The 22,968-nt window shown below is 38.1% G+C and overlaps 1 protein-coding gene across 5 annotated transcripts in view; it reads right to left on the bottom strand.

The window, feature by feature from the left end:
• Nucleotides 1–1,125: 1,125 nt before the first annotated feature.
• Nucleotides 1,126–22,968, bottom strand: part of HPS5 (HPS5 biogenesis of lysosomal organelles complex 2 subunit 2) — a 36,057-nt gene continuing 14,214 nt past the window's right edge. For 4 of the 5 annotated variants that reach the window (XM_070428192.1, XM_070428191.1, XM_070428190.1 and 1 more), the window contains 17 exons: nt 22,455–22,667; nt 21,880–21,951; nt 19,332–19,420; nt 18,155–18,333; nt 17,530–17,688; nt 16,763–16,949; nt 15,719–15,842; nt 13,980–14,129; nt 12,551–12,628; nt 11,684–12,252; nt 9,132–9,252; nt 8,773–8,928; nt 7,907–8,026; nt 6,312–6,425; nt 4,742–4,848; nt 3,416–3,686; nt 1,126–2,030 (listed from right to left, as the gene is read on the bottom strand). In XM_070428192.1, the coding sequence (XP_070284293.1) occupies nt 1,970–2,030; nt 3,416–3,686; nt 4,742–4,848; nt 6,312–6,425; nt 7,907–8,026; nt 8,773–8,928; nt 9,132–9,252; nt 11,684–12,252; nt 12,551–12,628; nt 13,980–14,129; nt 15,719–15,842; nt 16,763–16,949; nt 17,530–17,688; nt 18,155–18,333; nt 19,332–19,420; nt 21,880–21,951; nt 22,455–22,667 (2,770 nt within the window). In that variant the 3' untranslated portion in view covers nt 1,126–1,969. The remainder of the gene's footprint in view (nt 2,031–3,415; nt 3,687–4,741; nt 4,849–6,311; nt 6,426–7,906; nt 8,027–8,772; nt 8,929–9,131; nt 9,253–11,683; nt 12,253–12,550; nt 12,629–13,979; nt 14,130–15,718; nt 15,843–16,762; nt 16,950–17,529; nt 17,689–18,154; nt 18,334–19,331; nt 19,421–21,879; nt 21,952–22,454; nt 22,668–22,968) is intronic. The other variant, XM_070428195.1, reaches the window with a different exon arrangement.

The following is a 22,968-nucleotide window of genomic DNA, read 5'->3' as shown; positions in this document are numbered from 1 at the left end:
CTGAATGCATATTGAAACTTTGAATCAACTTCCTAGCAGCTATCTAAAAATAATAGCAGATTTCCAGACACCACTGCATCCTGCTTACCCAGGCACAAACTTTCTGGACTTTTGTCCACAACCAACCCAGAAGTAGTAAACAATTCTTCCTTAAGGACTATGCACCTAACCTAGAACTTCCCCCACTTCACCTTTTCCCAACTCTGTTTTCTACAGCCAATATAAATTCTTTCAAAACAACTTGCGTCTTCCCTCCCCAAACCATTTTTAGAAAGCTCCATTAGGCCCGGTTGCTAAGTGGTTAGAGCGCTGGCCCTCGGTCCAAAGAGTCTCATGTTCCATTCCCAGTCAAAGGCACATACCTCGGATGCAGGTTCAATCCCTGCCCTGGTCAGGGTGAGAGCGGGAGGCAAATAATTGATGTGTCTCTCTCATGTCGATGTTTCTCTCTCTAGTCCCCTCCCTTCCACTCTCTCTAAAAAAATAGGTATCTTCACTCATCTGGTAAGGATTAAAAAAATAAAAAAAGCTCCATCAGCTCCAAGACTGCGGACAAATATTCATCTTCTACATCCCGCCCTGCTGCTGGTGGTATCGACTATATGTCCCAGGACTGGGTCCTTTTTCCAACTAGCACAGGGCTCAACAAGCCCTTTCTTTCAGAACAGCTCTTGGCTACAAAGGTTTTTATTTAACATCCCTTAACCAACAGAATCTGATGCTATCTCCATGTAGATAGTGTAAGAATTGATTTGAATTGTAGGACACCAAGCTGGTGGAGAACTTAGAATGGGGAAATACCACACACACACATACCCCACCACCATTACCACCCCACACCCTTACTGCCACCACACACTGTTGCCCAGAATCGTGAGGTTTCTCAAAATTCTAAGAAGCTTCGTGAACTTTTTCTCTGACAATCTCTTTAACCCATAAGGTTACATCATACCTAAATGTCATGTGAAAGTATGACAGTAATTTTGTCTACAGATCTCTGGCTGTGTTATAAATGAAAAAAAAAAAAAAAAGTGAATCGTTCAAGTACCCAACACTTTGCTTACTCCACACTGAGTCTAACCCATACCTTCCTACAAATTGCTCACAATAAACTTCATGTCTATATTCTATTCAAATGAAAACTTTAATCAGATTTTACATTTATTATTAATATAACATGCTATATCTATAGAAGTCTGACAAATCGCAATCTAGTACTTGGCGTAAATAATACAAGCACTTGCTTCAGTCTTCATTAGTTTTAGCCTTTCTTTATTGTGACTTTAAAAAAATAATTTCTAAAAGTGCATGATTTCTTTTAACTACTCTGTTTAGGAAAAATTCAAGTTAAAACATTATCAGTAATGAATTAATCAGTTGTATAAAATGTCAAATTCAGATTATAAAATGTCAAATACTAGAAAAAAATGTATTTTAAATTAGTTCAAATTAAATATGGTGCCATTTCACTTACATATCTAATTTGAGTCTTCAGTGTTTCACTTCTTTTTTGTATTAATTCCATTACACCAGGTCATATTTCAGTAATTTCTCAACTGCCCTAGACAAGAATAAAAAGAATTCAACTCCTGTCAATTAAATGATCTGTCTTCATGTGATCACAATGAGAAACTTCTGCTCCTACAATCCACAAGCAAGAAATAAATAACACTGTTGTTCAGAATACTAGTAAGGACTGCATAGCTGTGAGCATTCACATTCTGATTACAGAACTCTTCATATCAGCAAACAAGGACCAATTCCTTTCAAGATTCAACTTTGGTTGAGAATCACTAAGGTCACAGATAAGCCATAAATACAGGTTACAGACACTGGCCAAAGTACTCCCAATAAGGCAGCAGGGTTTTCAAGTGGTGCCTTTCCTTCAATAACAAACACATTCGGAAGATTCAGGAGCATGATTCCATTTTCCTTAAAATGTTATGACATCCTGTTGAATCTTCTTCCACTAGGCCTGTTGAGACCAGAGAAACCGATCACATTTTTCAAGCATACTTTGTATCAAGGCTCTGAAATCACAAAGAAAAGAAACAAGTAAATTTAGTTCTCATTGTGCATTCTTTACAAAGAAACTTTAAAAACTACAAATAGAGGATTCAAAAGCTGTCTGACTCTAAGCATCGAAAGACACAATCAACAGAGTGAAAAGGCATCCTGTCCTACAGAATAGAATACATTTGCAAATCATATATCTTTAGAGATTAATATACAAAATGTATACAAACTCAAACAACAAAAAAACAAATAGTGCAACTATTTGAATAGGTACTTTTCCAAGATGGCATACAAATAGCAACAAGCACATTAAAAAGATGCTCAACATCACTAATTATTAGAGTAATGCAAATAAGAACCACAATAAGATACCACCATAGGACAACAATTATTAAACACACACACCAAAAAAACAAACAAAAAAACAGAAAATAACTAGTATTGAAAAGAATGTAGAGAAATTGGAACCCTTGTGCATTGTGAACAAGAATGTAAAATGGTGAGCCTCTATGGAAAACAGTTATAGCAGTTCCTCAAAAAATTAAATTACCATATGATCCAGCAATTCCACTTCTGGGCATACTCCAAAAAATTGAAAGCAAAGTCTCAGAGAGACATTTTATACAAGCATGTTTATAGCAGCATTACTCACATAGACAAGAGGTAGAAGCAACCCCCAAATGTCCATTGACAAATGAGTGCATAAACACAATGTGGTATGCACATATTATAGAATATTATTTAGCCTTAGAAAAGGAAGGGAATTCTGACACTTGCTACAATATGGATGAACCTTGAGGACATTACACTGAATGAAATAAGCCGGTTACAAAAAGACAAATACTGCATAATTCCATTTAAATTAGGTACTTAAAATAGTCAAAATCACAGAGACAGAAAGTAGAATGGCAGTTGCCAGAGGCTGGGTGGAGGGGAAAATGAGAAGTTATTGTTTAATGGGTAGAGAGCTTTGCAAGATGAAAAAGCTCTGGAATTGAGCTGCACAATGATATGGATACACATAACATTACTGAACCAAACACTAAAAAATGGTTAAGATGGTTAATTTTATGTCATCTGTACTTGAACAACTAAAAAAACAAACAAAAAACCTAAGACAATTAGGTATTTGATACCAATAATATTCTTAAAGAACTGAGTACACATCAGATTTTGATATTCATTCACATTAATCCAAACTGCCTTGGTCATGATTGAGAACATAATATTACTTTAGCCTCTTCCCTTAATCACCTTAATCAACAGGTGAGTCTCAGTCCCCTCATCTGTTGTTAGGGGTTGGGACTGGATGATCTCTCTAGTCCCATCCCCCTCTGAAAATCTTGGGTTTCCACATTCCTGAAGCACCTATGGAGAGGGCATGACAGACAGGTATTACCTCTGTCTTTTCTCAGCAATCCTTAGGATATCGCAGGTTCTGGTAAACCTCTCTGACAGCTCAAGTGTCAAACCACATTCCTGTAGCAGTGACCAGGCCCGATCTGGACCCATGGCCTTAGCTAACAGCAGTGCTACATTCTCCAGGTTAACAGGGGAAGGCCCATCACTGAAGCTCCCATTTGGTGAATTCTGGGGGTCTGGCTTTGTGTTTTTGTTCTGAACAAGATGTAGTAGAAGTTTCCACTCCTCCATGGTTTCTGGGATCCAACCTACACAAACACACAAAAACATAGAAATATTGGCTCTGACTGCTCTTTGTACTCTGCCTGCACATAGGAGACAGTCAAAACAGTTTATGAAAACATTTAGTTGCAACATACAAATATTAGAGAACATAATCTCATCACCCTAACACAAAGATGTTTTCTGAACATCTGCTGAATAAATAGTTCGTGACAAGGAAAAGTCACAAAATTAACTTCAATATTCTTTCATTGACTCATTAATTACCCAGGGCATATTCTATGCTGGGCACTGAATGTGCAATGAAGAACTCTTCTGGGACTTACAGCAAAGGAGACAGATCTTAGATAAACACATAAATGCACTATCCTTATATATTTACTAGAGGCCCGGTGCACGGAATTCGTGCATCAGGGTGGGGGGTGGGGGAGTTCCTCAGCCCGGCCTCTGCACCCTCTCCAATCTGGGACCCCTTGTGGGACCAGCCCTAAACCAGCAGTCAGACATCCCTCTCACAATCCAGGACCACTGGCTCCTAACTGCTCACGTGCCTGCCTGCCTGATCACCCCTAACCACCTCTGCCTGCTGACCCGATCATCCCCTAACCACTCCCCTGCCGGCCTGATTGCACCCAACTGCCCTCCCCTGCTGGCCTGATCACCCTCTAACTGCTCTCCCCTGCTGGCCTGATCACCCTCTAACTGCTCTCCCCTGCTGGACTGATTGCCCCCCTAACTGCTTGCTCCCCCTCGCCGGCCTGATCTCACCCCTAACTGCTTGCTCCCCTGACGGCCTGATCACCCCTAACCGCCTCCACCTCGGCCCCTGCCACCATGACTTTGTCCAGAAGGAAGTCAGACATCCGGAAAATGTCCGGTTGACCCGGTCTAATTAGCATATTACCCTTTTATTAGTATAGACAATTACCAAGTGATACAGAATTTTAAAAAACAAACTACAAATTTGACAGCTAGCTAGAATTATATACATGATCACTGAAATGTCCACCAAATTTCTTTATTGAAGGTCTGAAGTGACTTCTAAAATACAACCAAAAGTAAACAAATGGGATTTACATACCACTGTCCCCATCCATCAGGCTCATATCATTCAAATATACTATGTTGGTGAAGGCCTCTCTTCTTCTCTCCAGCTCCAAACAGAGAGTAAGATATCCAGGCCAGAAACTTTAAAGAAACCAAAGTTGAAGAAAGGAATAAAAGGCAGTGAATTTATCTGGAGCTACACAGTCCATTACAAAAGATACTAAGTGCATGTGGCTATTTAAATTTAAATTAAGTAAAAGTAAATAAAATTTAAAAGTCAGTTCTTTAGCTGACCAATCCATATTTCAAGTACTCAATGGTCACAGGTAGCTAAGGGCTATCATATTGGACAGTGCAGAATATTTCCATTACCATAAAGTTTTGACAGCCCTGATCTGGAGTATATAAGAAAAAAGAATAAAAGCTAGTGGTAAATACTGACATTCAAGGCCAAGCACCAATTATTACTTTATATATATATACATACTTTATAAATGTAAAGATTCAAAACAAATTAGCATATTTTCTCCAAATGTGAAAGTTCTCCTTGACTCTTCTTCCCCTTCATTTGCTATATCCAGTATTATAAATCCCACTGCATTTTCCTTCTAAATGTCCCTTGGATGTGGTCCTTTTGCTGCCTTACTAATCACCAATTCAGTTAAGAATGAATTACTGCCATAGCTTTTAAGCTGGCCCTTCTGTCTCCAACCTTTCTCATGTATGACACCAAAAGTGATTTCCAGAAAGTTCCATTTTTATGTCATACGCAAAAGTCTAAAAGGTCTCTACTGATGACTAAATTCTTCTGACCAACTTTCAAGGTCCTCCATGATATCATCACCCACCACCTGGCAAGTTTCATCCTTCATTATCAATAAATACACATGTATCAAGTACCTGCCATTATAAGGGAAAAGGAAGAAACAGGTCCCTATCTTCAAAAGAGTATAATCCAGGGAGAGCCATATGATAACATGGCTAGGCAATCAGTAACTGACTAATATGTGGTATGAATAAAAAGTAATGTCAGGTTTTCCTGCCCTTATTCTTGTTTAAGTCTCACCAGCCCTCCTCTTGGCTCCTTTTAAATACAAATCCTATCCAGCCTTCAGGGCTTACCTCCAAAGTTTCATCTCCTCCCTGAGTCCTTCACTAGCAATTCTCTGAGAACATTCTGATCCCTTCCAATTTGGACAACCCTATAGCAATTATAATTCAAATCACAGTCTAGAGCTTAATTAAATACCATCTGTATGCCTGGGGTTAGCAACTAAGTCAGTGGTTCTCAACCTTGGCTGCACATTAGAATCACCTGGGAATCTTTTTAAAATCCTGATTTCTGGGCCTCATCCTCTGGAAATTCTGTTTCTTTATTACTAATGTTGTGGCCCCACCAACCCACAAATGTGCACAAATATGAAAAAATATGCACAAAAATTAAAAGGAAAAGTTTGTGTACTTAACTATTACTTAAGATACTTTCCTGTAGCAAAGAGTATTCGCAAACGATAAAGTATATCAATTCAGGCCCTTAACTACTACAAAGTTATTAACTGAAATGATTCTAATCTTAACTTCAGCTTCTAAGAAAATTCTCTTACCCACGAGACCTGCAGATATCAGTCATTTTCTCTTTGGTTGTAAAATCTGCAGGTAGTTTAATTAGATGAAGGATCAGCTGACTGTAACCCCAGGAAAACAAGTGTGAATGAGGCCTGTGAAATGAAAAACTTCCTAAATTAGATAGGAAATACATTCTACAAAATGCTTATTAGTCATCTAATAGGTAAGAGCAGAATGTAATTATATTTGTTCCATTATTATATTTTTCAAACATTTTTACTTGGATTTTGAAAAATTAAAAACATTTTTCCTATCACAAATATCAACTTATTATTTAAAATTAGACATTTTTAGGTAATCAAAAACAAAAAGAAAGAAGCCTATAGTTTCATCCACTCAGATAGCCACTGTATATCCTTCCAGACCTTTAGTTTAGGCATATAGGGTAGGTATTTGGGGGCTTTTAAAGCTTCTCTGCAGGAAAATACAAGAATCATTTGTGATACATTGTAAGTCTCAGTGTGTATTTTTTATGAATTCTATTTTTTAAATCCTAGAAATGTCTAGAAATTTCTGGGGAGAAAATACACACAAACACATATGCACAATTTTTTTCCCTTCTGTTACAGGAGAGCAAAAAACTACAAAAATTCCAGGGCAGGAGGAATAGGAAAACTGAGACAAGAAAATTAAAATAAGGCCAAGCAGTTTGGACAGCTTGCAGCTAGCTTGTAAATAACAAGCCCTTATCCTCCCCAGCTAAGGACATTTGAGAGCAAATGGTTAATGTGTCTCCAAAGACAGCATAGAGAAATGAGGAAGGGGAAAGAAGAAGGAAGAATGCAGTCTTATCTCATCCCATTCCCTAAACAGAAAAGCCAGCAGTCTCGGGGCTTGGCAAGATAAAATTACCAGGTGCTTCTCACAAATTCTGGGCAAGCCAAAACAAAGTAAAAAGGGGACCTTAAAAATTAGCCAAGATATTTGGCAGAGAAGTTTTAAAATCTATAGACAAAAAAGTATATAAGGCAAACCCTCCCCCCGCCCCCAATCCCCACCCCACTAACTCCTGGGATTAGCCAAGAGAGCCCATTTGTGCATTATGCAGAATGATAAATTTGCTTGCCTTGTTCCTTTAATAAATTTGCATGCCTTACTTTTTAAATTACTTTCTTAATAAATTCACTTTAACACAACACAATTATCTGGGAGTCACTCGTTAGAATTCATTCTTATGAGCATGACAAGAATCAAGGTGGGGACAGCCCTCTTCAGGGGGCTTTCCGGTAACACCTCTCTGGTGTCTATGAGAGGTGCATGTAACACTTCTAACACAGGTTTGGTTATCAAGAGCTCTTAATGTGGGTCCATGAAATAGCTTAAAAGGGTCAGTTTTGTTTTCTGTGCAAAATTTTGCATGGATATGCATTTTTCTAGGGGAAATCAGGTTCTTAATAGGATCTATAACTAAAAAATGTTCAGAACCACTAAGAAGTGCACTCAATCTCATTACTACCATAACTTGGCTCAGTCTCTTCCAGAGCTGTTCCTGAAGTAAGCCCAGAATGCTATATGTGAATAAACCAGCTCCATTCCAAAGGAACATCAGAGCTTAAAAAGAGGATTTCTATACCTGGGATTTCCTTCATCATCCATAGTGCTTGTGCTTGGGGGAGCATCATGGGACACTGCTAACAGCAGCCAATCCAATCTTAAAGACTCTGGTTGTAGAAGGGACTCAAGGAAGGACTGCCTAAGAGACAGAAAATAGGGGAGAAAAATCACCACTTTTCATGCTGAGAAAAGAAACATAAATTGTGGGGATGTGAAAATATTACTGAGGAATCATATAGTGAATAAAATAACTTGAAAATAACTTCTGTGCCGAAACCGGTTTGGCTCAGTGGATAGAGCGTCGGCCTGCGGACTGAAGGGTCCCGGGTTCGATTCCGGTCAAGGGCATGTACATTGGTTGCAGGCACATCCCCAGTGGGAGGTGTGCAGGAGGCAGCTGGTCGATGTTTCTCTCTCATCGATGTTTCTAACTCTCTGTCCCTCTCCCTTCCTCTCTGTAAAAAATCAATAAAATATATTTAAAAAAAAAAGAAAATAACTTCTGCTACAAAATGTCTAGAAAAGCTGGTGAAAGTCTGCTATTAGAAATGAAGAGGTGAGCCCCAAGATAATAAGGAAAATACCAAACAGCCAAAAAAAAAAGAGAAATAAAAGTCAGTATGGCAAATATCAATCAATCGAAGGAAGAAGAGGGGTGGTGGTGCAGGGTGGGAAGAATAGCCAGTCTCAATAACAGGGGCTGTGTGGAGATAGAAAATGAGACCTCAGTCTAATTTCAACTGCCCAAATCCTTCTCTTCCATTGTAGATGCCTCAATTCTATGGCAGCTGACAGTAAAAATGCTACAACTGCTTATACAAGAGAGATAATACCCTATCCAAAGAAAGAAAAGTCTATAAATACTAGTAATTCTCGCCTTCTTACCGGTGATCTTCAGGCCTTGATCTCACTAGACTGTCTAAATAGGCCAAAAACTGAGCAGGATGATGATGACAAAGTTGCATGACATCCGAAGGCAAAATTGATGGGTAAAACTTGATCAAGGATCGAAGGGCAGATTCCCCGAACTTCTCATACAATCTGCATTTAAAAACAAAACATATTAGTCTCCAACTCCAGTGAGATTATATAGCTTGGTTACATTATCTAAGTACTTATTAGAAATAAATATACCAACAAGAACTGACCAACATGCAACTGAATAAAACTTTACAGACTAAGACCAAAAAAAAAAAAAAATGCATGTGATTTAGTTCATATAAACAACATACACAACAACTTACTGGGTAGCATAAGCAATCAACAAAGGACTGTCAAAAGGGACCGAGTCATCCACTAATTTTAATTTTGTTGGTAGATCTCCTTCTTCCATCTCCATATATGTAGGACTGGAACTTGCCATTTCTGAAAGATAAAACATACCCTTCTCCCTTCAACTCATAACTGTAAATATTTAATTCATGGACACATTGGTTCAACAACCATGACTCATGCACCTACCCTGTGCAAGGCCCTATGCTCATTGAGCACTGCAGGAGAGACAAACAAGAACAAGATACGACCTCTGCTTTTAAGAACCTTAAAACCAAATTGGGAGGCCAAGCATATTACAAGTTTTAAACAAGAAAAAGTAAGAGATCACCAATATATGTCTCTATTACCCTTGAAAAAGAGATATACAGTATATATGTATACTATCAATGCCAAATTCCTATTTTTCTAGAACCAGTGCCCCTCTGCCATCTTTTGAAACAAAATAAGTTATTTCTATTTAATTAAATGAATTTAAAATTTTTGACCTATTTTTTAAATATGTTTTTATTGATTTTTAGAGAAAAGAAGGGAGAGGGACAGAGAGAAACATCATCATTGGCTGCCTCCTATATGCCCCCTACTGGGGATGGAGCCTGAAACTCAGGCATGTGCCCCGCCTGAGAATCGAATCAATGACCTCTTGGTTCCTGGGTTGATGCTCAACTGCTGAGAGCCACATCGACTGGACTGACCTATTTTTTTCTTAAACATGTATAGGAAAACTTCTTTCTCTGAACAAAGACTTGACTTTTGGGAAGAGCCAATTCATTTAAAGCCATGTATGGTAAATAAAGTGAATTATGATCTAATTAAAAACCACTTGTAGTTAAAATGCTGTTTTCAATAATTACAACATCATTGCAAGGGTGGAGCCTGTTCAACAACCCATTTCTAAAACACCAACATTCAATTTCTGATTTTTTAAAAAATCATTTCTTCTCAGTTTTATTATTTCCTATTTGACTGTATCAGGAAATAAGTACTTAAGGTAATTCAGGGAGGAGGCCATCATTTAAAGCTTGGGAAGTAAGGGAAAGCTTTAGTTTGGGTGGAAGCTAAGCCAAATGTAACCCTCAATTCAAGCAAGCAGTGTATAATCTCAAACTAACTACCAGCCTTGCTCTAGGCAGCTCTGGTTAATAAGTTAACAACCAATCAGGCTGAAGAGACTCTTTTCTGTTATTTTCCTGTGACCAGGGTTGGATATGATTACATAATAGAAACATACATAGCAAATAAAAGTCTGCCTCAACACAGAAAAAGAAATTGAAATAATTTCTTATACTTTTAACAGCTAAATATCAATTGAAGCAGATATTATAAATCTATTTTCTAGAAAACAAAAAGATCTTTAAGTCAATAATATAAAAATGTATTTTGACTTGTGACTATTCACTTTTCTAATAAATGAAAAGTGTGTTTAAAGTCTAAACCAAGTATAAGACACCCGGCTTCTTTGATTCAAGCAGAATGTTGAATTTAAAAAATTCACCTCTTCAAAAACATGGGCCTATGCAGTAGAAAGCGCATGCATGGTCTCTGGAGTATGACAGCTTGTTTCTATATGAGGATGACAAATAGTGTGACCTTCAATCAAGTGTAAAAGACTGCTGGCTGTCAACCAAATCTCCAAGGCAGACATACAAGCTTTTCGGCCACATCCATTCTCTTCCTTCTGGACACCTGGATATGTTACATTTCCCAGTCTCCTTTGCAGTTAAATGGGATCAAGTGATAGAATTCTTACCAATGAAAAGTAAACAGAAGAGATGTAAGCGACCACCAGGCCAAGCCTATAAGTAAGAGCATGTTTGACCCTCCATGTGCTTTCTCTAACAACCCAATCTCAATCACAAACCCAAAGGCGGATGGAACTCAAAAAAAATGAAAGGAATTCAGAACTCTGGATTACCATATGGAAGAGAGCTGCCTACTGACCTGAAACATCTGCCTTGAACTAGTATAAAAGCAAGAAATAAACTTCTGCAATATCTGAGTTAATATTTCATGAGATAGTACAGCAGTGTAACCTACTTAATGATTATAATCTCCCTGTGCCTGTTTCCTCACCTATTAAATGGAATAGCACCATCTCCTCTGAAGACTGATGTAAGGACAAAACGAAACAATGCCTGGAAAGTGTTTAGCAAAAATAGTGGCACACAATAGTACTCAATAAGTGGTAAACATTACTAATATTACTAAATATTAGTAAGTTACTCAGAGGGATTTTTTCATTTTTATATATCTATACTTATAAAAATCTTACTTTAACCCCAACTTCTCTAACACTGCTGTCACTTTCTAAATATGGTTGAAAGAAAGAAAACTAATTTCTTATGATACAGATGCAAATTAAAGCAATATTTGAAGAACTATTAAAAATTAAATTGAGTGTAAAGAAGAATGGAGGTTAACCAGAACAGAGGTAATTTTCTACTTAATTCTTATATTTTCAACTCAAAAATGCCAAAGTGCTCTATATCAATTTCTACCTTTAGTAAGGCAATCTGACTATTACCTTTCAATCCTTCGATAAAAGTATCCCAAACACAATGATTGTTTGCGTAAGTAAGCTTGATACTCTCCTTTGCTCTCTTCAAGTCTAGGAGAAAAAAGTACTTCTTTAGGAACTGACAAGCCAGAATTTCAGAAGAGTGCTGTTGCAAAGTGTGGTCCTCATGTCCACTTGTGCTTTTGATCTCAGAATTCAGTACATTCAATTCTAAACACAATGTTGTCAATTCAGCCAGGTCCTTCCGGAGACCGTTTGCTATGCTGCATGGAGAACATATTCGAAAGAGGTCATCCCTCAGACTATTTACAGATTCACGTGCCTTATGATCAACAGTTTCTTCATTGCCTAAAGAGTCCCTTTTTTCTTTTTCATTATCTTCAACCAATATTCCATTTTTTGACTCATCAAACAATAGCACATCCTCGTTCGATGTCGTGGATGAGTTGCAGGTGCCTGAAATGCCTGAAAAGTCCTTCATGGCAAATGTTTTTTCTAACTGTGACAGCCACTCCTGTAAAACCATTCTCAGAGATTTAGATTCAAATAAAACCAGTGGGTCCTGTAGCTTGGTCCTATACAAGACAAACAAATATGAAATTTGTTTTATGTGTGTTTTTTTAAACAAATTATTTCATGCTAAATAAACCTAATGAATACAGCATACTAATCTGGAATACAAGTATTACTTTTCTACTCTTTAACAACTACCTAGGCAACATGACAACACAGAGAACATTAACTGTATACTAATCCTCAAATTTCAATTCCAAATGAGAGAGCCTCTGCCCCACATTGTCTCGGGACCACTAGGGATGATCCCAAAAAGTCATTCCCATTCACTATAAAACTTCCTCCTTCATAAATACTCACATTGCTTCTGCTGTTGCTATTTTGAGCTCTTGGAATTTATCTTCTTCTGGAGGTTGACTAGTTACTTCTTTTATTCCCCTAGAAGAGAGTGAAAAGAGTTAGATGGGATTATAGCTTCCTTAGACAAATATTTCTAAGTGCCTACTAAGTGGCAGGTATTGTACTTAATGTTAAATGAAATAAACAGATGAGTATACAAAATGGTCAATGGCTCAAGTCAAAAAGAAATGCATGCAAATAACTAACTATAATCTAAAAGAGAATAAAATGAATGCTAAAGAGCAGCACATACATTGTGCTATGAAAGCACACAAAAAAAGAAGTAATTCTTCTGATGAGGCAAACAATGGAAACTTTCCTAAGGAAGTGGTATTTGTGTCAGAAAATATGGGGAGAAATACTGCAAGTAGAAGAAAACAACACAAAGAAAGACAGTGAAGTATACATACCTAGTTCTCCCACAGGACTGAAATTTAAAAATGAGGCTGGAAAGGTGAGCTAAGGTCAGGCTGAGGGCTGCCTAAAATGCCTAGGCATATCTGTACATTTTTCCTATAAGTATATATAGATTCACTAAGTTATTCTGAGAATAACACGCCTTCTATTTCATCTCACTGTCCAGACACACTGGGCCTATAGGTCTCTCTCTCAATTCCTGAATGAGTGCTGAGCTTCCTTGCCTCTAATGCTCAGATTCCCTGAACCATGAGATAAGGCAGAGACCAGATAGACAAGGCACTTCACACTGTGCCAGAACAAGGACTATGCCACCAGCATATCATAAGAAAGTATAAGGCAAGACATCAATACCAATGCTCTCACTTTATAGGCTAGAGTATTACTGACCTACCCAAAGTTACATATTAGTCAGAAGCAGAGCCAGGACAAGGCCTAGATCCTTGGTCATCTTACTCTTAATTTAATACTCCTTCTCTAACATCCCAAAACTTGGAAGAGATTTGGAAAGGAGGAAATTGTGAAGGAGATAGATACAACTGTGCTAAATTAAAACTGTCTTAACAGATTTGCTATGGGTAGATGTAATTTTCTAACATTTAATTTGTGGTATTCACAACTTTTAAAAAATATATTTTTATGGATTTCAGAGAGGGACAGGGGAGATAGAAACATCAATGATAAGAGAGAATCACTGATTGGCTGCCTCCTGCATGCCCCCTATTGGGAATCGAGCCCACAACCCGAGCATGTGCCCTTGACTGGGATCGAACCCAGGACCCTTCAGTCTGCAGGTCGATGCTCTATCCACTGAGCCAAACCAGCTAGGGTTGTGGTAGTCACCATTTTTATGAGCTACCTTAGCAATCAACAATGAGCAGGATCATATATATACCTTCCATAGCCTATGGTCTTCTTCACACTGATAGATGACCCCTAAAGAATTTACACAGATTTATATGCAAGTGCTTACTCAGTGTCTTCCTCCTTTGAGCAAGTGACAGGACTCACATCTTCTTCACATAACTGTTCATCACCCCTGGGTTCTGGTCTCACTTTCAGATCAGGGCTTGTATGAAGGGTGCCAATCTTCTCAGTAGTTTTACGTACAAAGCTAGAAACACTGGAAGTCAAATACCAAAAAACTAACATGAAAAGAAATCTAATTATTAACAAAAGTGAAAAACTCAGTACCTAGTTGTCTATGTTTCTATTAGTCCCAGAAAGGCAACTTGGACTTAATAAAAGAAAGACTGCTTGACTGCTTACAACAACTTCCCTAATCAACTATATATTTCACATAAGGTCCACGTAAAATTTACAATATAAGAATTCACTTCATTTACTAAACAGCCTTAAGTGCTAAAGAAAAGGTCTTTTTTTTTTTTTTTTTAAGAAAAGGTCTTCAACTCCAGTCTGTGATGTTTCTGTCAATTTAAGCAAAGAAAGCCATATGACCACCTGCTCCACCCTAGCCAGAGAATTAATAACATTTCTTCATGAAACTCAGCTGCCAACTAGTCACAACATATTCTTCTTGATAAGCAAAATTTGTATCCAGTAAGACAGATAAGCAGTTAAGTAGTTATACAAAGTCTTCTCTCTCAAACTCAAATGCCAATCTTGGTCCCATGGATTAGCTAGAAAGACTTCTGAAGTCTCCAATTCTGAGCCCAAACTGAGAAAGGATCAAAAATTGACTAATGATAGCCCTGGCCAGGTAGCTCAGTTGGTAAGAGCACCCGCCCCCCTCCCCCGCATACACCATGGTTAAGGTTTCAAACCCCAGTCATGGCACATATAAGATTCAATGAATGAATGCATAAATAAGTGCAACAACAAACCAACGTGGGGTTGTTTTTTTCTCTCTCTCTCTATAAATCAATAAGTAAATTTTTTTTAAAAAGAAAAAGGAAAAGGCAATGACTTAATGATATATATAAACTGTTTCTATGAGGGATGAGAAAAATATCAGATTTTTAAACTTTTGCTGTCTGTGGGTTAAGAAACCACATCTATAACAACTCAAATATCCAGCTACTCAAAGAGGGAAGCTTAATTCCCCAAGATGGAAATGAGAAGTTAACAGCTCCATATAACAGGTGATATGAGAAATAACCTAGAGCCTTTACTTTTTCTCATTTAAAATGTCTTTCCAGTCCTGACTGGTGTGGCTCAGTTGGTTTAGCATTGTCCCATGCACTGAAAGGTCACCAGTTCAATTCCCAGTCAGGGCACATGCCCAGGTTGCAGGTTCAGTTCCAGGGAGGCAATTGATCCATGTTTTTCCTCTCTCACACTCTCACCTTCCTCTCTCTGTAAAATCATTAAAAGCATTTTTTAAAATCCTATATAATAAAAGCCTAATATGCAAATCGACCAAACAGTGCAACAACCAGTGGAACAACTGGTCACTATGGTGCATACTGACCACCAGTGGGCAGACGCTCAATGCTGGAGCCGCCCCCAGCCCACGGGCCCCAGGCCAGCCAAGGCGGATGCCAGCAGGGGTCCCTGATCACCCCGCGGGTCACCCCACAGATTGGCCCTGATTGCCGGCCAGGCCTAGGGACCCTACCCATGCGCAAATTTCGTGCACCAGGCCTCTAGTAAATAAAATAAAATGGCTCTCCATTCTCAGCACAAAAGTACCTAAGGAGACAAAGAAAGTAAAACCAGAATGGGATTAAATGACAAGACTAATTAGTTTACCTTTCCTTGACAGCCTGAAGAGACACAAGAGGAGATGGAGAGCGAAATGATAATGGAATGCCGAAGGGGAGAAAAGTTTCATTCTTATCTGTCTCAAACGTCACTGGAACATGAGAAACATTGTCTGATGAATTAAATCAAGGGAAAGAAACAAAGTCTAATCATATGGGAGTTTTTTAACCTTTAAAGAAATTCTGAAATAAATAAACCAAAGGAAATGAAAGATTCAATACCAAAATCACAACTGACCCAGATACAAATGAGCAGAACACAGGTTTACAAGATGCATGGGATGGTCCACATATAAAACACTCAAGCAGGTACCTTCATTTTCCTACTAACCCTGAATCCCCACAAGTCAAAAAGGAAGTTAAAGTTTCTATTAATCTCTTCTCAACACTTCGGTCACAGGAATGCTCAAACATCAAAAACTGTAGGCAATGGCCCCAAAATTGTAGTAATTTTTCAGTCCTAATGGAAAATAATTTGGTTAGTCAGAATAAAATTGCCCTGCTCTTTTGGTTAATGACCTCCTTTCTTAACCTTTCCAGCATTTTGATCATGATTAAAATTAGGTACTTTACCAATGTTAGCCTAAACGTGGCGGGGAGGGAACAACTACACACAAATCCACTCTTCTACTGGTGAGTAGATCTACAGGACTGGATGGAAAGTCTATCAACATAATAAAAATCAACACCTTATAGGAAACTCTATGCACAAGATAATCCAGGCAAATAAAAGTGACAGAAAATTAGTGCTTCACATCTGCAACCAATAAAAGACAAACTCAGGCCCTGGCCGGTATGGCTCAGTTGGCTGAGTGTTGTCCAGTGCACAAAAGGTTGCTGGTTCAATTTCCGGTCAGGGTACTTGCCCAGGCTGCAAGCTCATTCCTTGGTAGGGGGCAGGCAGGAGGCAGCCGATCAATGTTCCCCTCACACATCAATGTTTCTCTCTCTCCCTCTCCCTTCCTTTCTCTCTAAAAAGTCAGTAAAAATATTTAAAAATATACATATATATATAAAAAGACACACTCATCACCCTCATTTCCGTGTGAGCTGCAACACTGATCTGCCTGGTCCTCTTCTTGATGTGAGATGAATTCTTTAAGTCTCTCATCTTCTGAGAGGGTTTGGCTGTGAAGGGAACAAGTGTCTTCATCTGACTGACTGCCTCTTCTACTACTAATAATACGATAAATACCAGAGTCCAAGATGCTGAAACTTTCCTAAAAATGAAAAAGAATTCCAAAAAATCAAAGTAAAACTTTCCTTTATAACACAATGTAGCTTTTTAAGAGAAAAATCAATGGTAAAAACAGCAAGTCAATAATAACATTTCTGGCTTATTAGTACAAACTGGTGAACAAGGTCTAGGCTCCTGGCAGCTGGGTTACAGCTAAGTGGGATCATGCTACCATATTTCTCTAGCTTGTCTCCATAAAGCCTGGCAGTGAGAATGGGGACTGAATGAGGCAATCCTGAGCTGCACTGAGACTCCAATTAGCATGAAGAATCTAAAATAATCGCATATTAGGAACAGAACAACTTAACTGTGTTGGAGGCTCTATGAGGTGCATTTGCAAAAAGAATATAATTAAAAATGACAACACAAAATGTGGTTCCAAGACAAACCTAAACAAAGGCTTCATAGGGCTATCCAGCAGCTAACATAAAGCTCCCTTTGACCCCCCTCCAAAAATCTACTATATGGAAAGAAAGATAAGTTTTGGGATTCTAGAGATGAGTACAACCTAAAGTAGAAAATCTTACTGTACAGAAAAACCCTTTAAAAGTGAGAATACTTACATGTGATGAAATGGAGCTTCTTCTACTGCTGCAAGCTGAATCCAAAGGTTCAAATTTTAAGATCAATTCTTCTAGTTGAGAAATCAAATCACTACAGGTTGTGAGGTCCAGCTGAGATTTCAAGTGTTCCAATTTATCTACAGTCAATGATTTTCTTCCCTAATAAAAGGGTAAGTAGAAATCCAATAGAATAGCCTACTAAATGTAACTAAATCTATATTCAAATGGCCCATATATTTAAAGAGGTCTAACATAGAAGATAAAACCTCCAAAGTGCTTTAAAAAGGCTTAACAAGAGAGTGAAAGACTTAATGAGAATTACCTTAGGAATTAAGACTTTAATTAGGATTTACTGTTTGCACAATCATCCCCCTTAAAACAAAATCTGAAATTCAAATAAATTTGTGAGTAAACTTGATTTTTTTTTTTTAATGGCAAGTATACGCTTTTTCTTACCCTCCACCCACCCCTAGATTTGTTTATCATGCTTCCTTGGGGAGTTTACTGCTGCTTTATCTATAGGTCATATAGAAAGGGCTAGTTAAGCCAAAAAACTTTGTAGCACAATCGTGCAAGCTAGGATGATTGTAACAGCCCAGATGAACATGTAAGCTCTCTGACTCACTCTGCCAGCAATGAGAGAATTCTGGAAAAGACAGCAAGTGTGAGCAGCCAGGTTCCAAAGGCTTCTCCTTAGCAGGCGTTCCACACAGCGTTCCACAGATAAGAGGGAAAGATGTGAGATTTTCCCATTTAGATGCAAACAGAACAGCTCATTCTTGAAGACAGCCACATCCTGAATATCTACAAAAACCAAAAGGTGGGGTGAGCACACCGGATGTTAAACAAATATTCCTTTTCCATTTTTGCAAGGGTTGAAATTATTCTAATAAATTCACTTTTTCATTAGGTTTGGCTTGATTGAATATCTTCTTATATTTTCATTTCAATGAAGAAATAATATTTTAGACACTATTCTAAAAATAACAAGAATAAAAGAAACAGAGAAAGAAACACATCTCTCTGATCCAAAGTCCTATTTTGAAATGCTATTTTCTGTGAAAAGAAATTGGGACTTTAAAAGAGGACACTCTACATTAGAGACCAGACTATGACATTTATGAGAGTTATCATCTAGTGTCAAGTAATGGATTTTAACATACTATGTAAATCAACAAACAGTTTATGAAAAAAAAACACAGAATATCATGAAAGTACTTAATAGTAGACTATCACGAAAGGACTTTAAAAACTAGTTTTAATATCACTTATGTGGAATCTATTAAGATGGTCTCATAGAAACAGTAGAATGGTGGTTTCCAGGGACTGGGGTTGTGGGGGAATTGGGGTATGTTGGTCAAAGGATAAACACATGCAGATAGAAGATGAATAAATTCTAGAGATCCAATGCACAGCATTGTGACTATAGTAAAAAATACTGTATTATATACTTCAAAATTGTAAGAGATAGACCTTAAGTGATCTTACCATATTGCAATATAGTATAAATGTACCAAACCAACACATTGTACAACCTTAAACATATACAACGTATATGTCAATTTTTGAAAGTCTAAAAAGCATAAACAAATTAGTTTTCATGGGATACCCTTAGGGTACTTAATCCATAAGAAGTCAATGCTGATCAGAATCAGTAAGTAATGGTTTCTTTCTTTTTATTTTTTTACAAAGCAGAAAATGATAACTGAATACAAATTCACAAATATATGCTTGTGAACTACCTTACAATTCTTTCATAAGCATGAGATTGTAAGTTACATAAGAAAGGAAAATATAATTACCTTTGACTTCACTCCAAAGAAGAACCTGAACGTTCTGAGGAACGAAAATATAAATTCCTCTTTCTGTCCAAGTCAACACACAATGCTCACTACAAGAGAAAAAGGAAGGAATCAAGAGAATTCTAGTTTGCTCAGATACAGTTTATGATATAATTCCTTGCATTCAGACCCTCATATTAGCTATCAAAGTAAAATTAGCCTGTACAAAGAAAATATAAAAGTGTATCAGCCAATCAAGTCCTGAAACAACTTTTCTGTCTGTAACAACTGCTAAAAAAAGTTATATAATGCCCACTGGGAAAAATTCAATTATATATGCTAAATATCTTCTAGAAAAAGAAAAAAAAAGGCTGGTATCTTTCCTGATGTTTGTTAAAGCTGCTAAACTTCCCATGTGTTATGACAGGGAAACATTTAAAACAAAGACTAAGCATAGCACCTCCCCACCAGTCACTGCTCCAGGGAGCTACTTTAAGGGATGGTAATATTTTTATATTCTTAGTTGTGTGTGAGCAAGAAAGGTTGGAAACTCCCAGTCAACTATGTGCCAGGAGCTTTACTGAAGATTCTACTTAAATTATCTAACCCTGTAGCAACTCATCAAGGTAAGTGTGTTGTCTGTATTTATTTTTTTAATTTGAAGTGCAGAAGCATGAAAATATATGCCCAAAGCCATTCAGCATGAATGAGTAAGAGTCAGTGCCGGGAGCCAGTCCATCCTTGCTGCTTGACACAGTTGCTGCAGGGAAGAAACATCTGCACAGCATGTGTTTCAAGGGACCTGGCATATATAGCATACTGTTCTTAATGTGTTTGCTCCCCTTAGCACTATGTGTTTTGGCCAAGGTCACCTCTCGGAGAAAGGTTGTTTCCCCAGGTGGGGATTTTCCCCTGAAGTTAGGGAGGGAGTGAAACCCCTTAACTAAGTGCCAGGTGGGTAGTTAATCACTTTAACTACGAACAATCACGCTTAAGCTACATAATCTTTTACTCCCTGGAATGGAGATAAGAAACGCCCTAACCTTTGGAATAGAAATTGATAGGATTAAAATCAACTGGTATAAATACAGATGTAACAAGACAGCAGAACACAGAACCTAGAAACAGAACCTAGCAAGAGAACTTGGACAGAACCTAGAGACAGAACCTAGAGGGAGAACCTAGGGAGAGAACATGGCAAAAGATCCTGGACAGAACCTGGCTATAGAACCTGGCTGGAGAACCTAGACAGAATATGGCGGGAGACCCTGACAAGAGAACCCGACTATGACGATCAACTGAACGCAGCCTCCGTGTCATTCCTTCTTCGCCGACTCTGTCCACACCTTTGGGGACCCCTGGACCTGCTGGGGTTGGACCCCAACAAGTCAGAATTTATACCAAGAACCCTCTGGCTCCAAAACCTAGACTTTTCTCTCTATGCCTCCCAAAATCTACTTCCTCCCTTATTTATCCTCTCCAACTGTTATCTGGAATCCAAATTATTCCTCTTCACTACTTTCTCAAAAAGATTTCCTAACTGCCAAACCAATAACCCTTCCTCATTTCCTTTTTTGATCCCTAAGCAAGGGCCAATCCTGCTGGCTGTCCTTCTTTCCAGAATCTCACCTCCCTGGACTCTGGGACACTTTCTTGGTCCACTTTCCTTTCCAGTTCCTGCTCTGGTTCTCTTCATCTCTGATCATCTCTTTCTATAATCCTTTGCTCATATATCTCACTTACTCTCTCAAAGCTACTAATATTTTTTACATACCACTGGTAATCTCTGCTTCTTGGCTTCACCCGGGCATCATTCCCCAACTTACAATGTTCTCATTCTAGCCACCTCTCAAGGACCAGAAGTTGTACTCACCTCTAAAGTCCTTCTCTGATGGTTCACAGCAATTGCTTTTCCTCCTGCACCCAAACTACCTCTTGCCAACCCTGATCATGTGGCATTAATCATGTACTGCACTGTCACAACTCTTATTTTTTTATTGTTGTTAAACTTTTTGTAGAAATAAACCACATCTCTCCAACAAAATATAACCTTGAGATCAGGGACTTTTTTTTTAATGCACCCAAGAGTACTAAAAATTGTACCATGTAACAATGAAACTAAGACTGATATTTAACACAAATATTAAACATTTTGCCAATATTAGAGCCAGATCTTTGTCACAAAGATGGAAAATATGGTCAGAATCCTAGTCTAAAGTAAGTAAAATTAGAAGGCTGCCTTCAGGAGCCAAAGGAGAAAAAATGAGAGGCTAGAGGATCCCTGAATAAAGAGATACAGGATCATGATTTTGATACTAAACTTGATATTCAACTTGGAAAGATCCCTTAGGAGTAGCAAACTAGATTAGATTGGGGGTGGTGATTAGGGAATAGATAAGAGCTGATACTTTGTAATTTATATATCCCTCATCCCCTTATCCCTTCACTGATAACAGACTGGGACACAAGCCTAACAGCATTGTTTAAGAAGGGAAAGTGATACCAATGTACTCAAAAAGTAAGCATAAAATTTGCTTTCGCGTTTTAAGGATCAAATTGAGAAACTTACCTAAGATGCAAGAGTTTGGGGAAAGCCAAAGACTGGGAGGATCCAACTGTATGATCATACTGAGGTTCTGATCTAGGAAGTAAACACACCCATTGATTTCATCACAACATAAAAGCATGTTTTCCCTCCATAGGAAAATGTTTGCCTCCAAACAAACCCAAATGCCTAATTACATGTGCCCTTACTCCATTTGCTTTAAATCATATGAAAGATAATTGGTGGAAAGACTTTTTGGTTTCTCTGAATCTTTTAAGGCATAATCTTTAACACATATAAAATATCAGAGACTTCGCCCTGGCTGGTTTGGCTCAGTGGATAGAGTGTTGGCCTGCAGACTGAAGGATCCCAGGTTCAATTCCGGTCAGGGGCACATGCCTGGGTTGCGGGCTCCATCCCCAGTAGGGGTGTGCGGGAGGCAGCCGATTGATGATTCTCTCTCATCATTGATGTTTCTATCTCTCTCTTCCTTTCTGAAATCAATAAAAATACATTAAAAAAAAAAATCAGAGACTTCAACCCAACATCTCCATGAAAGTTCCTCAAATACTCCCTACCAGGCATACAAATCACCTTACCTGAGAGTAATCACAGGGAGAGGTGGCGATGAGAGGAGTTTCTTAAACTGATGTGTACTTATAACTTCCCCATCAAAGTTCACTTCCCACATTCTGGAGCCAGGACGAGCACAATATATTAGAGGTTGCTGGCCCGCAGCACACCTTCCAGGGAAGAAACAAGCTCCATATTCTCCATCTCTTTCCTTGTTTCCAATTTTCCAAAATTTTTCTCTAATACCCAAAAAGGAAGAGAAAGCATGTTTACCTACAAAAAGTCAAAAACAATGGCACTACAAATCAGCATGGCCATAATAATTCTACCCACAATGTCCTCTCATTATTCATATGAACGGTATACTACTGGACAGAACACAGAGTGGAAAGGTCAAAACAAGGTTCTAGCAATGGAGTTGCCATTAACTCTTTCTGTGACAGGAAGCAAACCATTTCACATGTTTATTATCCACAGAAGGAGGAGTGCAGAATTAATGTGATGATCCTTTCAAATCTAAAAAAATGAGTTTTACCAAAC

This window comes from Myotis yumanensis, unplaced genomic scaffold, assembly GCF_028538775.1.
Source record: "Myotis yumanensis isolate MYYU_CA2020_CCGP unplaced genomic scaffold, mMyoYum1.0.hap1 SCAF_10, whole genome shotgun sequence".
Lineage (NCBI taxonomy): Eukaryota > Metazoa > Chordata > Mammalia > Chiroptera > Vespertilionidae > Myotis > Myotis yumanensis.
Note: the sequence above shows the minus strand (reverse complement) of the source record. Positions and strands in the feature narration are given on the sequence as shown.